The sequence below is a fragment of the Struthio camelus genome, chromosome 17, assembly GCF_040807025.1.
Source record: "Struthio camelus isolate bStrCam1 chromosome 17, bStrCam1.hap1, whole genome shotgun sequence".
Taxonomy (NCBI): domain Eukaryota; kingdom Metazoa; phylum Chordata; class Aves; order Struthioniformes; family Struthionidae; genus Struthio; species Struthio camelus.
This window is the reverse complement of record NC_090958.1, coordinates 19,122,665-19,137,550: the sequence shown is the minus strand read 5'-3', so window position 1 is coordinate 19,137,550 and position 14,886 is coordinate 19,122,665. Positions and strand designations below refer to the sequence as shown.

General features: G+C 40.6%; 1 protein-coding gene across 5 annotated transcripts in view; it reads right to left on the bottom strand.

The window, feature by feature from the left end:
• The window catches only part of MYO1H (myosin IH), a 45,553-nt gene that overhangs the window by 23,407 nt on the left and 7,260 nt on the right, over positions 1-14,886 (bottom strand). Inside the window, exons 1-5 of one of the 5 annotated variants that reach the window (XM_009682975.2) lie at positions 7,138-7,189; positions 6,936-7,021; positions 2,842-3,000; positions 1,553-1,668; positions 347-545 (exon numbers count right to left, since the gene is read on the bottom strand). In XM_009682975.2, the coding sequence (XP_009681270.2) occupies positions 347-545; positions 1,553-1,668; positions 2,842-2,967 (441 nt within the window). In that variant the 5' untranslated portion in view covers positions 2,968-3,000; positions 6,936-7,021; positions 7,138-7,189. Of the gene's footprint in view, positions 1-346; positions 546-1,552; positions 1,669-2,841; positions 3,001-3,465; positions 3,538-5,859; positions 5,939-6,935; positions 7,073-7,137; positions 7,190-14,886 lie in introns of those variants that run through there. The other 4 variants (XM_009682974.2, XM_009682976.2, XM_009682973.2 and 1 more) reach the window with 4 other exon arrangements.

Here is a 14,886-nt window from a genome sequence, read left to right as displayed (position 1 = left end):
ACATGCATATTTCTTTAAGTGAACTCTGCCATTTCCTATTTCTTTCGTGGAACCTGTTAATTAAACCCTGTTTATATAGCATTTGCCTTATGGGAAAGGATGAACTATTTTAACAGTAGGGGAAGACATGGCACCATAAAACCCTCCAGCAGAAAAACAAGTTTGAATTCCTAAACATTCAGTGATATTAAATCCTAAGTGTTCTATCAGAGGCTGTGCTACCAAGAGGCTGAATTTCTGTTCCCTGCAAGCACAAAACAATGTGAAATTGGAGGCCATCTGTGGGGGCAAGCGTGTACACACACAAAGATGCCAACACCTCTGCATTGTGAACTTATTTATTTACCTCCAGAACAGGATTGGAAAGTAGCAGACGATCACGGACTATTTGCAGCTGTTCTGTAGTTGGACAGGTTACAGCATAATACTGCAAGATCTTCTTTGAAGCTTCTGTTTTCCCAGCTCCACTCTCCCCAGAGATGAGGATGAAATGATTGTTGTATTCACTGCACATTACCCGGTAGGCATTGTCAGCTATGGCATATCTGCACAAGAATCACAAGAAATATTCAGATGAGAAATCGACATTAGAAATGGTGACAGGAAGCTGAGCATCAGAAGCCTGCAGGTTTTTCCGAAGCGCTGACTCCTTGGCTAACTAACATTACAGGCATTGGACAGGACAAGAAAGCGGTGCTCAGAACAAAAGTCTGTGATTCAAGGTCCCATAGGAAAAAAAAAAAAAAAGTGTATATTTGAGGGGCAGACAACACTTGTTCTTTCTCCACTGTTCCTATAGGATTTATGGGCTGCATGTATTTCTGGTGAATATAGTCTACACACACTAGGGACTCCCTCCTCTAAAGCAGACAAGCCAGTTTTGATTTCTGTACAAGAAAAATCTCAACTCCTGCATAAAAACACAGATACAAAGTTAATCAGTAATAGACCCTTCACCAAATATGCCAACAGGGCGGGGAACCAAACCAAACGCCCCCAAACACACCCCACAAAAACACAACAACTTCCTGACACCAGAAGGAGAAACTCTGGCTCAGAATTGTGAGGTTAGTATTTCTTCCCCTTCTGGGAAGTTCAAGTGGAGGCAGCTCACGAGCACTGTGCTTATGTTTCGGTTGCCTGCACTGACACAAGGTCTCAGAGGGCAGGGCAAGACAACTTGAATGTTTTGGACAACTGAAAAGATACTGGACTTGCACATGCACACAGTCAGGCAGTGACCAAACTAGACCATATACATTAAGGAGGACGTACTGAGCGCTAGTCTGGTTAGTAACTTCAAGACTGTATCTCTGAGTCTCCTCCCCTACAACTTCCCGGTATCACCTCTGCAACCTTTTGCTCCCCTTTCATTTTCAAGGTCAGCTGCAGGAGAAAGACAAATACTTCCCTACCTACAGAGATATATGAATATCAGCATTCACCAAGCCGAGGGACTCTGGATGCACATCCTTGTTGCTAGTGCATGACATTATAGAGAAAACCCAGGCAGGATATCAATTTATTTTGAAACTCTAGGGGTTCTACTTACAGATGTGGTGGCAGTTCAAAAAAGTTTACCCCTCGATAAAGCTGCATCTGTGTCATTGTGTAGATATCCAGCTCTTTGTAAGGGTTGACAGATACAAGAAGGGTACCGATATATGTCTACAAGGGGAAAAGAATAACAGCTCCTGAAAAAATGAGTCAAGTACATCAGAACAAAAACACACAACCAAGAAAGTTGGCACAGAACTTGTTATGAAACATCCACAGGCTTCACTATTTCCAAGACCCAAAGCCAACACTAAACTTCTTTCAAAACCTACATGGTTAAGAGTGGAGTCAAACAATGAACACAGCCTCACATTAGAGCCTCACATTTTTAATTAAAAGGTTTTGATATCTCATGATGCTTATGGCTTTTTTTTCCTGCTTGGATTAAAATTAATATAATAATGCATTAACTAAACCAGCTCTGTTTTACTAAGTCTTTGGAAATGACCAATAACTAATACTCTGAAGGAAAGCTAAGATACCTATCTATTCCATAGACAGCTGCTGAACAGAGGAAATTTCTTGCTGAGCATGAAAGACGATCACATAACACATTTTAGGACACAAATTACATTTTCCACAATTTGTACACACTTTCAGCTTGCCAAAATAGCCCTGTTCTACCGTCTACACTCTCCTTTAATGCTTTCCATTAGTGTCACACAAATATCAGTCCTTATTTACAAAGTATATGCTTGGAAGCACTATTTATTCCTCCTTCCTCTCTCCCCTCCACCCCAGCTACTGCTGTAAGTCAATACATAACCTTAGGGCTGCTGAGAAAGTGAAGATGGCTATGAAGGATTCTCAGATTACCCTGTGAAGTACTCGGCACTTCTCCGAGAGGTCAGGTACAACATTTCAGTGCTGCCTTGCTTTCAAACATGACATTTCACTTTCCCATTCCTTTAATATCTAATGCATATCATTTCAATCTTTGTAAGGAAACTCAGAGCAGGTTGAAACTGTATTATCTTCATTAGCTAAAATGGGCAGACTACTACTGAGTAATCACTCTGCTTGATACTCTGAACACCTAAACAAGGTTTATGGTCTCAAAGCATGAGGAGAACAATGCTAGGGAGAGCGTTTATTCTCTGTATCGATAATTCTTCCGACCTCTGCAGCATTACCTTATGTTCCACCTAGATGTGCAACAATTTCAATAAATATATCTACAGCTCTTCCTAGATCTGACTAGCAAGGCTATGCTTACAGACATTTAACTTACAATAGGCTACATGAATTCAAGATCAGCACCGGTGCCAAAATATGCAGACTCACATAGATGAGGTTCTCTTGATATCGCTTACGAAGATTGTTCAGGAAGGCAGTCTCACTGGTGTGAGAATCCAGAAGCACAAAGTCTTGCACCCCAACTCTATCCCGGGCTATGAGAGCCCCTTCCATGTTTGTGTCAGCGTTATCTTCCACTTCTTCTTTCTACAATGCAAAGATTATATGAAGATTTCACAGAGTTAGGAAAGAGCCGATAGTGTCCCTTTGAGTCAGTTAAGTCATGCCCGCTGCTCAAAGCCAAATCAACTTTGCACAGATCATTCCCAAAAGACATTTATCCAAGCTGTTATCAACAATTCTCGCAAAGATGGGAGTTTCACACCATGCGAGTTTGCACTCTAATATCTTTACAGTCAAGACATCTGAGGCTCATTACTATGATCAGAGAAGACGACTAAAGTTTCCAGGCAGCCCTCAATATTAGAATAGCCATTTGAAACAAGCCTAGCTCTGAAGATCCAGTTATGATCTCGGAGAGTTTATTAACTCAATTTAGACAAAGCAGTTTTGAGCACAAAGTTGGCAGGTAACAGTGGAAGATACCAGACAAATTGTTAGTAACACCTGCAACTACTTAACACAGATATAATTATGAAAATGGAGAATTACCAGATAAAGCTGCATTTGACTTGATCTTTAAGGGAAAAAAAAAATTGATCCTACAATACTATACTGAATAAGACTGCTTCGTTATTATTAATGCCTTCCACAAGCAGATCAAAGTCAACTTTCGGATTCGGGCAGCAGATGTCTCCACACACCAGCGAGAGATCTGTGCAGTAAGATGCTATTCCATCTGTTTGCTAGAACTGCAATTAGTGATTTGAAACAACAGTTACACCTTTATTGGCATTCCCCTTCCTCAAAAAGCTGAAGATTGCAAAAAGGAAGTCACTGACAAAATATCACAATTTCTTTGCACGCTGCACTCCTGACTATCATGCAAGTTGACTTTACATTGAAAATATTTCTCACTGTTGAAGATCAAGCTCATGTTTCATAGGCTATGCAACAATAAACTGCATGTTAACTATTATTTTTAAAGTAAATTAAGCTGAAAATTTCATGCTAGTAGATGTGCAAATAGGATAATCTTTATTCTCTAGTAGTAAGTGTGCCATAGTGGGTTTTTTAATTTGTATTAAACAAAGATTACCTGGTTAAGAGAAGACTTCCTACTCTAATGCATGAAATATATTACCTTCATTCCTGTCATAAAGAAAGTATTTGGAGTAACTTACCTTTTAGCGATTCCTAGCCTTTGTGAATTAGATGAGAGAAATTGGCTAAGTGATCATCAGTTGAATGCATACAGCAGTTCCTCACATTCAGGGATGTGCGTAAGTCTAGCATCTTTGCTATTCTCATACTGCCCTTTATAACATTGGGTTTTTACATTGTGCTGCTCCACTGCTCAAGATGATCACATGTAAGATTTGGAACAAGCATTAAAAGGACAGTGGTGGCCAGTGCCACGTTGTTTTTTGCTTTTTTAGCAGAAGTTTTGCAAACTGTAAATAAGCACAGTGTAAAATGTTTATGCTAAATTTTGGCAAACCCTGACTTTGGAGTTGGGCTTTTGGGAAGAGCCTCTGTAGCACCAGCTGAAGATGACAATACTTTGGGCACTAAAGCTTAATGGATTTAGAAGCAGAATTTCACTAAAATGAAAAGCAAAGGACCCAGCCTCATAACACTCATGACTGAAATAAATCATTTAGGGAAGCTCAGAATAGTCAGCTCTCAAATGGGATTTTTAATACATTAGTCCCATTTTTAGTATTGGCAGTTCTTCAGATCAGTTTATTTCACTGAGAGAGCTGAGCTGTGTACATTTATGTTCAGCAGTAATATTACAATAGTGTTCAGGAGAGAAGAGGTTCTGACCACATATTATTTAAATCCTACCATAGTTTAAAAAACAAATCAAAACAAATAGCTATACTCACACTAACTTTAAGGACAAGTAATTACTTTTTTTGCCTTCTACATTCACTAACTTCAGTTGGTTGTGTTATTAGTTCCAGGTCCATCGGAGCTATCACTCTTCCTTTTTCCTGATCAATTGCATAACGATACTATCATCACTTCTAATCTCTGCTGTAGAGGTACCTATATTTTTTTCTTTTAATATTAGTAGCACGTTCTTTCTCCACTGCACATACCATATCTTATTCCTGTTTGTTTTGCTAGTCCTAAGCTCAGGTTCTATAAGTTTGCAAGACAGTATAAAGGATTATCTAGTTTCTGAAACTGATACTGTATAGATCCTACTACCTAGATGATGAAGAATACTGGAGGCAAGGGAAAAGACACACACAAAAAAAACAACCCACAGACCCCCCCAAACAAACAAATAATAACAAACATACACACCACCCTTCTATTCATTGTGCCTCACACATTATACACTGAATTTGATTTTACAAAAGTTGAAGCAGCTAAGGGGTGTTCAAACCACTAGTCATTACTACTTTCATTCTGAATCCCCTCCTCTAAACCAAGTAGCCAGTTCAATACTTGCTAATGCTGGTGTTTGCAGTAGCTGTGACATCTCCCAAAGGGATTACAGGTTTGCAAAGTCACTAAAAGACATGACAATACCACACTCTGAAAGACTGTTCTAACTGGAATAACAGTAATCCTTTCAGCTCTCTCTATTCTGGATTAATACAGGTGATAGGACATTCAGTCATACCTCATTTTGTATTGAGAATCTGTAGCTGCTTTGGTAACATCCAAATCAAGATCTATTCTGCAAAGACTTTAATCACTATATTGCAAATGGGCTGCTAGAGTAATCTATAAATTTCTATCCCGTCTGAGTAGTATTCAATATTACTTGGCAATACAATCTACAGATGCTTTCTTACTAAAAGACAAAGGGTTTTTAGAAAAAATACCTATCTGCTCCCCATAAGAGGCCACAGGATGAATATTCTGAATGACAAATATAAGTATACATTTCATAATCAAAACAAGAGTTTTGAAATAAACATTTACCTTCTCTCCTCTGCTTTTGCCCTAGCACCTTCTTCACTATTTAGTAAGCAAATTTCTGTCTTAATCATCTTGACTTTCTTGATCTTCATACAACGGTAACTGAGGTTGGAGCTTGGCCGCAACTAACGAGCGACGTGCCCCGGCTGGGAGGGCACGCAACTTTCCCAAGACCCCCACCAAGCCATACCAATGTTTCTTAGGCTTAGCAGGGCAGCTGTTTGTTAGCTCAAGGTCAAGAACAGAAGTGACCATTACCACAGACCAGTAAAGACATCCATCTCTCAAATTAGCATGTTCAGACTGTAATAAAAGAGGATCCAATGACAGAGAATTAAAAGTGATCAAGCCTATGAAGTCAGGGTTGTTGGACGAGTTCTTAAATTTAAGCATGTCTTACCAGGTAAGAGGCATCTCTGAATTTAACTGCAGACCCCTTCTTGAAACGGAGGCCTACGCCTGGCTAGAACAGGGAAGATTCAGAAAAATACAAGTGCTACTAGTATAAAGAACTGCCATACTGGATAGGACCAGAGGCATTTTTAGCCCTTTATCCCACATCTCCAGCAGGAGCCACTAGCGCTTACATAGTGAGAGAACACAAACTCCACGTACATAGAGGGATCGTCTCCCACGTGTAATAGTGCACCAAGATCAGGGCAAACTTCAGCATTAGATGTTATACTGTGTTACTCCCAGCTATCCCACAGTTTGCTGCTAACACTAAGCTTCGCTGCAGGAACATGACCTCCCAAAACAATCTCCCGTTCAGTGGCTACAAAACATGCCAATGCTTCTCTCTAGTAAGCGATCAAGGTATCTATTCACGGGATATGTGGCAACAAATCAGAGTCAGCAGCCACCAGTACCAGACCATTGCCAACACATCTAAACTATTCTGTCCTGAATTAGACCTACCTGCACATTTTCATCCTATCACGGGCATTTGTTAGTGGTACCTAACTGCCAGACATTAAGGTCCAATCCCCGTGAGTTAGTGCACCACACTGGAAGTGCATTCTCTTCTGGAGTACCCCACACAACCTCTTTTAGGGCTTATTCCGTATGAACCCACTTACCTTTCTCTACACTGCTTTCTTTCAGCCTGCATAAGGTTTTCGAGTTATTCCTGATAATGTGAGTAAGAAATCACCAAATTTCTGTCCTAGGGTAAAGCAGTAGTTCAGCAGAATTATTACAAGCAAAAAGAATGCTTCAACAGCTTCAGTGCTTACAAAAACTATTCAATATTAATCAAAATAGGAATGTTCTGAAACCTGCCTTCCTCTGCAGATACCCCGGGTCAGGCCAAACAAAGAACTAAAAACTATACACTGAAAACTTTAAGCTAAGACTGACCTAAGGAAGTACAGAACTGAAGCCATGTTTCCCCTTATTTTTTCCTCCTGAACAGTTGATACTCATTTTTCACTCTGATACGGGCATAACACAGTAGCTGCGTGACAAGGTTAACAGAGTTCATCATTTTACTAGCAACATTTAATATAAACAATGCCTGCTTGTACTTAAGGTGGATTGGTCATGCTGAACAAGAACTCAATACCAACTGGACAAGAGCATCTTACCTTCTTTCCAAGCCTACAAACATGAAAGAATAAGCCTGAAACCACAGTTGCTATCTAGCTGATCAGGTTTCCTTAGCCTAATTCTTTCACCAGTATGTTAATTGGTAAATGACACTCTGTTCTCTGTTAGACAAAAAAACCTCTTTTCTGGGCTATGCTGTGCTCAGATTTTTCTCAGCATTTTGCTATTGTTGAGCCAAAGGCTGAGGTCAGCTAATTGCATTATCACAGCACTAGCTACCACCCTGTCCCCCACCCCAGTTCTCAGAGATTACTGGAAGTTTTGCACTCACCTAATGTCATCATCGGTAAGAGATACCTCAGCGGGATTCATCAGTACACATTACCCCAGCAAGACACTGCTGACTGCTCTTTTTAAAGGATTATTTTCCTTTCCTCATCATTTAACTAAAAGAGCCAGGAGATTTCTTTCTTGCCTACTGAGAAGCAAGCTCTATCAGAAAACCTATCCCTAGCTACAATGAGGACTTTTTCTTTTCCCACAAGGATTTGTCTATCAATGCTGAAAACTAAGACAAATTAAAAACCAGATCAAAACACAAATTCATGAGACGTGCAACTCCTGAAAAAGGGCTAAAAAGGTCAGGAGCAACAGACCAGTTTGCTCGACATAGTTTATAACAAAGAAACAAGACTTGGCAAGGAGGGGCTGCAACTTTTCTTAGAAACTTTGCAAAATGTTACTTATCTTTGCCAGATGTTCAGAACTCCAAAGTTAGTTCTTGCTGTTTCTTTGGTTTTAATACCATAAAACAGGAGATATTAATGTATAGAGGAAGAAAAGGATCAGTTATGATGCCACTGCTATTCTGGAAGCATTGAAAAATATGCTACGTACTACCCACGCAAATACAAGATCTAAGCCTTAGGCGGACACTATCTGACGCAGCATATCTCTCAAGTGGTCTCATACCCATTTAGTCATGCAAGCTCCCTCAACTCTAGCAAAATGCCTCGCCAGTCACCAGACTCCAGATTTACTAGGTTCAGCTGTAAGGTCACACTTCCCACCATGAAATCTGAAAATCTTCTCGAGGCTCCTTCACTCACCTCCAAACTATCCCGACCTGCCAGAGCTGCTGGATTTCCTTAACACCACCCTGCAAATTCAAAAGTGATTTTACTTCAAAAACGTTTTTACTTTCTGCTTTGTGTTTTTTGTTTTCCTTCTTCCCACTCTACCTATATCACCTGAGCAGCAAACAGTGCGCTATCTCCTGTCAACCCCTTCTCCAAAGCGTGCTTCTTCTAGAGAGTTAACAGGGTGAAAGTTGTGACCCACAGATACAAGGTATCGCATGTCTGATCTGTTTGCTTGCCCTCCTCCTTGGACAGGGATCGTAACGTCCTTGTTTAATGAATTATCTAACATACTGTCAGCACTCACACCGTGATGAGGTTTATGTTTACGGCATCCCTTGATGATTTGAAGATATCAGCAAAAGACTGACTTCCAAATTTCAAGACAAAGCAATAGACTCTAACCTTTCCAAAGGGTAACTTGAGCAAACCCAGGCATAAAACGTACCACTGGCTCTTCAGCACTCCCTTCCTAGCAGCTCCCGGGCTTCTTTCCCCACTAGAGGTCACTACAAAACCCATTTTAATTTGCAGTCTGACGTTTCCATGGATTTTCCACTTTTTCATATGCAACAGGCAGTTTTCCAATACTGATTTTTCAGGCTGGACGAGTACAGCTCCGATTGCTGCTGACTCTCACATGATGCCAGCTGTTGGTCTCCACCTCTGCCCAGCTGTCAAGGACAATCAAAAATAAGTATTTTCCCGTGATTACTTCTCTGCGTAAATAATCGTCAGTAGAGTAAAATCCCTCCTTTTGGGTAGCCAACGATCCATGAGCAGATACACTAGGTGATGCTTTTGATCCTGTAAAGAGCTCTATATTTAAGAAACTTCACACTAAAATACAACTTCACTGAATAATAAAGGTCTCCTTCTAAAGGAACTCACAGTGGGATTAGGGTCTATAGGAGGGGAAGAAATCGTGCTGTATTGCAAAATGTCTTTGCCTGGTCTGATAGCAACGTTAAGAGGTTAAATATCTTGCTTTGCGGATCAGAATTGTTGAGAAGGCAACGAAAGGCAAATAGTAAGATCCAGGAAGCCAAGAGGGTAAGGCAGTTCTGATTTTTTTTTCTCTGCTAAGAAATAATGATAATGAACAGGAACATACAAAATTAAAAAAAAAAATCAGTAATTTAGATGAAATGAAAAACAATACACCCATTCAACAGATAAATAGGGTTTATCTCAAACCATCCTTTGCTCAACAGAATCAATTTTAGCTAAGAAGGCAAGATAAATCTTACTGAGAAGAGCACATTTGTGTTATAATCTCTGCAATAAAGCTCCCACTTCCCCCAGATCAGGGCCTTATTTAATGCTGAGTGCTATGTTCCTAAAACACAGTTCAGCGTATTTGTTCAGTTCTGTTTCCAGCTGGCATCCTAGGAAATCTATTGTGATGCCAAACACTTTCAGCCTTTTTGTCTGTTCTTCTATTGTTAAGCCCTTGAGATATAACCAAATAACAGGCTAGTGCCACAGCAAAGTAGTGCAGTAAACAGACAGCTCTGGAGCTCTCTGGTTTAAAACAGAAATGAAAGTCTCAGGCCTGCTCAGGACGGATGATCTCAGAGCAACACTGCTAATGCAGAGTTTTTTTTCAGCATTAGAGCTCTGTTTTGGACATACGCTTTCACTGTAGCAGGCAACACTGCTCGATGCAATCCTCCTCCCCTTGCTCTAAGGAATTTGCTCATTAAATCATGAAAACTGGATCCAGGCACCACAAGGATTACACCAAGAAAACCCTTCAAGCTCTACTCCAGCTTCCTCCACCCAGGACTCTCACAAGAGGTTGGCCAAGACGGCAGTGACAGTGCTTGACCATAAAAAGTAGGAAAGAAAGACCTTCTGCAAAAGAGAAGTAGCACTGCTGTAAGCAGAATCGGCTTGCCCCTGGTTGGCAAGGTCAGCAGGAGAGTAAGGACAGACAGGCCTAGGCAATTATGTTTCCTCCCTCAAGCCTGACAGCTAACTCAAGGTCAAGACGAAAGCATGCTAGAGGGCTGCTGGAACAGGCCTACATGCAGCTCCCCGCAGAGTGTCTGCTCTGAGAGTGAGCAGCCAGGACCCCATCCCTTACTCGCCAATGGGAAACTGGATTCTGTGACCATTACAGAGCTAGTACTGATGTATGCTTGAAAATAAGACTTGGAGCAATATGTTGCCACCTTAGAGCAAATAGTAAGCTCGGAGAGACAGGGAAAGACTTCCTTCCTACTCTGGAAACTTTGGCATGGCTCATAGATTTTCGGAGCCATCTTCTGAACTGCATACATGACCAATTAAAGCAGACCAGATTTGCATCAAGTGACCAAGCTATAATCTTCTGATTGCAACATAACCAACAGAGTAGATGATGTTTAGAAATTTTAGTTAGACTGGCCTCTATGTTCTTGGAAGCTCCTTCCACATTTGTGTAGAAGAAACCTGAAATGCTACATATCAGTTGTGCTTAGAGACGCTGCTGCATTGCGAAAAACAAGTCTTGGGCCTGAAACAAGTGGCTTAGAACCTCTTTGAACTACTGTACACACTTTGCAAGGCAACAGATTTCATAAATACAATTATACTGTGGAAAAACGTACACATTGTAACCTAATTTCTTTTCAAAAGAATACAGAATAAGAGGGTTTTAAGGTTAATCAACAGCCTAGGGAAACACCAACAATTCTTCAGGCCTCTTGTCTGTATCTAGGGAATAGTCTACTATAGACTTGTTAAAGGGTGACTGTCTGTCTTTCTCTATAGAAGAGAGGTCGAGGTGAACTACTTCACTTTCATAAATCAAAAGAAAGAAAAAAAGTGAGAAAATCTCTAGAGTTCAAACATTTCTTTAAAACCCAAACTTTAAATACTAAATGGGCTTCATGGCTGCCATTTTGAAAAACATTGGTTTGCCAAAGGACCCTTTTGATTTCTATTTGAAATGTAAGAGCTCACAGATAATCCATTGAGAATCAAACCTGCACAAAAGGCTTTCTGAAACAATTGTGATGCTTGTGAAGGACAACATTTTTGTGCGCAAAATAAAACATTTTAATGCGCTACAATCCATTACACATATATTCCTACATTTCCTTTCAGTAATTATTCATTAGAAAACATTTAACGTCACTGCGGATTTCACACTGGGCAGTCTGCACACAAAGGAGAAGAGTTGGCCCATTTATAAGGGACTGAGGCCTTCTTTTCTAATCTGAGAAACTCCAAGGAGGTGGGGCCTGCTGGACACAACAGGCAGGCTAAATTGTGCGGTTAACGGTCAAAGCCCCCCTGCCTACTTTGACACTCATTTAAAGATGACAGGGAACAATAGAGATTTGTTCTTAGCAACTCTTTCTTGTTATGCGGTCTACATAGGCTAAGCTGGGCGGTTCAATACATGAAACCGGTACTGATATGCTGTTCCACCTGCCATCTCTCGCCCTCCCTCAGTCTGTTCTCTCCTCTTTCCCCTTTTTCCTTTCCCCACTTTAACACAATGAGACAGGTAAAGAATATCATTAAAGAGAGTCCTATTCAGCATGTCAGCTTTAATAAAACAATTGCCTGTCAGGTTAATATGAGCAGCTCAAATTTTGGTTTAGAGCCAGTAATCCTGCTCCTCAGAACCAGGTTGGTAAAAGCAGGCCTTCCCTCCCCATAATTCCCAGGGTATCCCTGGAATTTCACCAGCCCCGGCGCTCCCAGCTCCCAGCACAGCAGCACACATCAGCTACCTGGCTCGCCGGGCGACATGCTTCTCCATAGCCAGGAAAGATTATTTTGCTTTATCAACTTGTCTTGTGTTCAGTAGATATTATCTGCCTAAGCACTGCTGCAGTCCCTGCACCCCCGGCACACCAGCTGGATAAGCTAGGAAAGGAATGGCAATTGCACCTTATCTGGAACATACATGACTGTATAGAAGCAAGCTACAAATTCCATTAGGCCAGGACGCAGACAGCAGCTAAACTCTGCTCTCTGTAAATCATTGCTTTCTAGATATAAACACTATCAGTGTTGAAGAAAACTTTAGACTTCGATATACTGCTGCTGGATCAGACGCAGCCCCTTAATGAATATTGACTCATTACTATTTGCAGAACAGGACACCTTATTAGAAAGCATAAACTGCTGATCAGCTCCATAAAACGTATTTCCTCGCTAACACAGCACAGTATTTCCAGCCAGAAACTAAAACTCAGAAGTTTCAACTTTTCAGAAGTTACAACTTCTGAAAAGAGGGGAACGTAATCTATGCAGCTCCTAAGACAGACAAGCACAGTCCTTGAACATTCATAAATTACACTGAATGTTAGCACTCAATAACAGTAAGTTAATATACTGCATAGGTCTTGCAGATGAACAGAGAAAGACACCTTGCTAAGATGCCTCCCACGTTGGCCAGGGTGCAGCTCGGTCCTTGATTCAGCTCTGATTGATAACTACACAAGAACACACGCTGCTTCTTCTGGAAAGTTTTCCCCTAAAAAAATAATTTTAAAAAATAAACTACAGGGAAGAGGTAACAACTATTTGTTTTCTCTGGATGAGGTTGCAGTCCCTCTGTATTCACAATTATTCCTTGTCTGGTCATAATGAGGAGTTTGGCTGTTCAGAACAAGCCCACCATTATTCTTACTTGTCATAAGAAAATAGAGAGATGAAGTAACTTCTCCTAGATGCATGGTGTTGGAGTTGGAAGTTGCAGCCCTCTGGTTGAGCTGCAGATCTGCGCCAGCTGCACAGAAGTCTCAAAGACCAAGTGCACCTTCTCTCCCTCTCACTGTTTGAGCATTCTAGTTTTCACATCACAAAAAAGGCAGTCACCACTTCTCAGCTTCTAGAACCCTGATACCTTGAAAGAGTGACTAGCGCAGATCGTTCACCCTTTAGTTTGAACAGCAAGTAAACTAGTAATGTGGCTAGCATACTGCTCCAAGTCCTGTGGATAGTCCTTTCCCGCTTCATTCCCACATGGCTTTTTAAAATAAACCTAGAAGTACAATAAAATCTTGTGAACAGGCAATTTACTATCTGCATTTACTAGGAAACCTTTAAAAGTCAGTTTGGGAAGGAAATTTATGAAGTGTAATCAATTTTTATCTTCACTCTTAAGCTAGTATTCCAGGCGCATGTGTGTGGTGGTGGGAAACACAATTCAAGCACTAGTAAACATACCATCAGGGCATTTAGAAAGTAGGCATGGCATGACTGGGGAAAGTTTTCAAAACAGTCAATGAGAGAACTAAAGGAAAATGCACACAAACACATACCACTGGACCCAGCAAGTAGGAGATAGATAAAATGAAATAAGTTTTGGTATCACGTTGGTATCGTGTTTCAAGTATTCTAATGTAAATCCTGACAACAAAACCCTTTAGACATCAGAAAGTAAGGAGAAGATGGCTCGTGTAATCAGTTCTCCTCCAGGAGAGGTGAGAAGTCAGTGCAAAAACTTAAAGCAGACAAGATGAACGATGCCTAAGACAAGACATTGCTGTCCAAAACAGGATTTTAACTGAAGTTCCTTAGCAAAAGCCAATCTTTATCTCTGCACCAGAGCCCAAAAATGATGGGTTGCTCTGACAAGTCCTACAAAACAGTCACCTCCACGGCTGTAACATAAAAATCTAGTTCACATGAATTATAGCAAAGGTCACCCAAATGCTTGCAGTAATTTAGAACTTGCACTTGCTCCAGGTCTGGTTTGTCAGGCTTGAAGTAGCATCAAATGCTGACTGCAGTTTTGTACGCAGGTAGAAAGAACTTAGAGGGTTTATTTGAAGAGGCTGCAAGCATAAACTCATTGATCTAGTTGCAAACATACTGGTAAGTATACTATTTCAACAGATAGGCAACCACAAAGCAACAAGGGAGTACTCTTGTGAATAAATAGCAAATCTCCCTCAAATTGATTCAGAAGATGACTTTAACTGACCTTCCTTTGTTGTTTTAATTTTCCTAGACCCCCTTGCACACAAGGCACTTCACTTGGAAGCTAACAAGCTTTTCCATTCAGGTGTCAAGCACAAAGACATTATCAATAGGACACACAATTACTTCATTCTGGGAACTACTACCTGAAGCCACAGCATAGGATAGCATTTTGCAGTCTATCCACCAAATAATCTAACATAAGGGTTAACAAACTAGACTTGCTATCAAAACCATTGTACCATTAAGCAAAGAACAGTGTGATGGGACTTACTAAAAGAGAATTTTGTTTAAAGGAAAGATAGGGAATTCTCTTCAGAAGACCTCCCATAACTACCTCTCCTGATACTCTACAGGGTATGAAAGCTATTTTTGAGGCTAGAAAGCGTCTGCTCCTAGTACCCATGAGGAACTT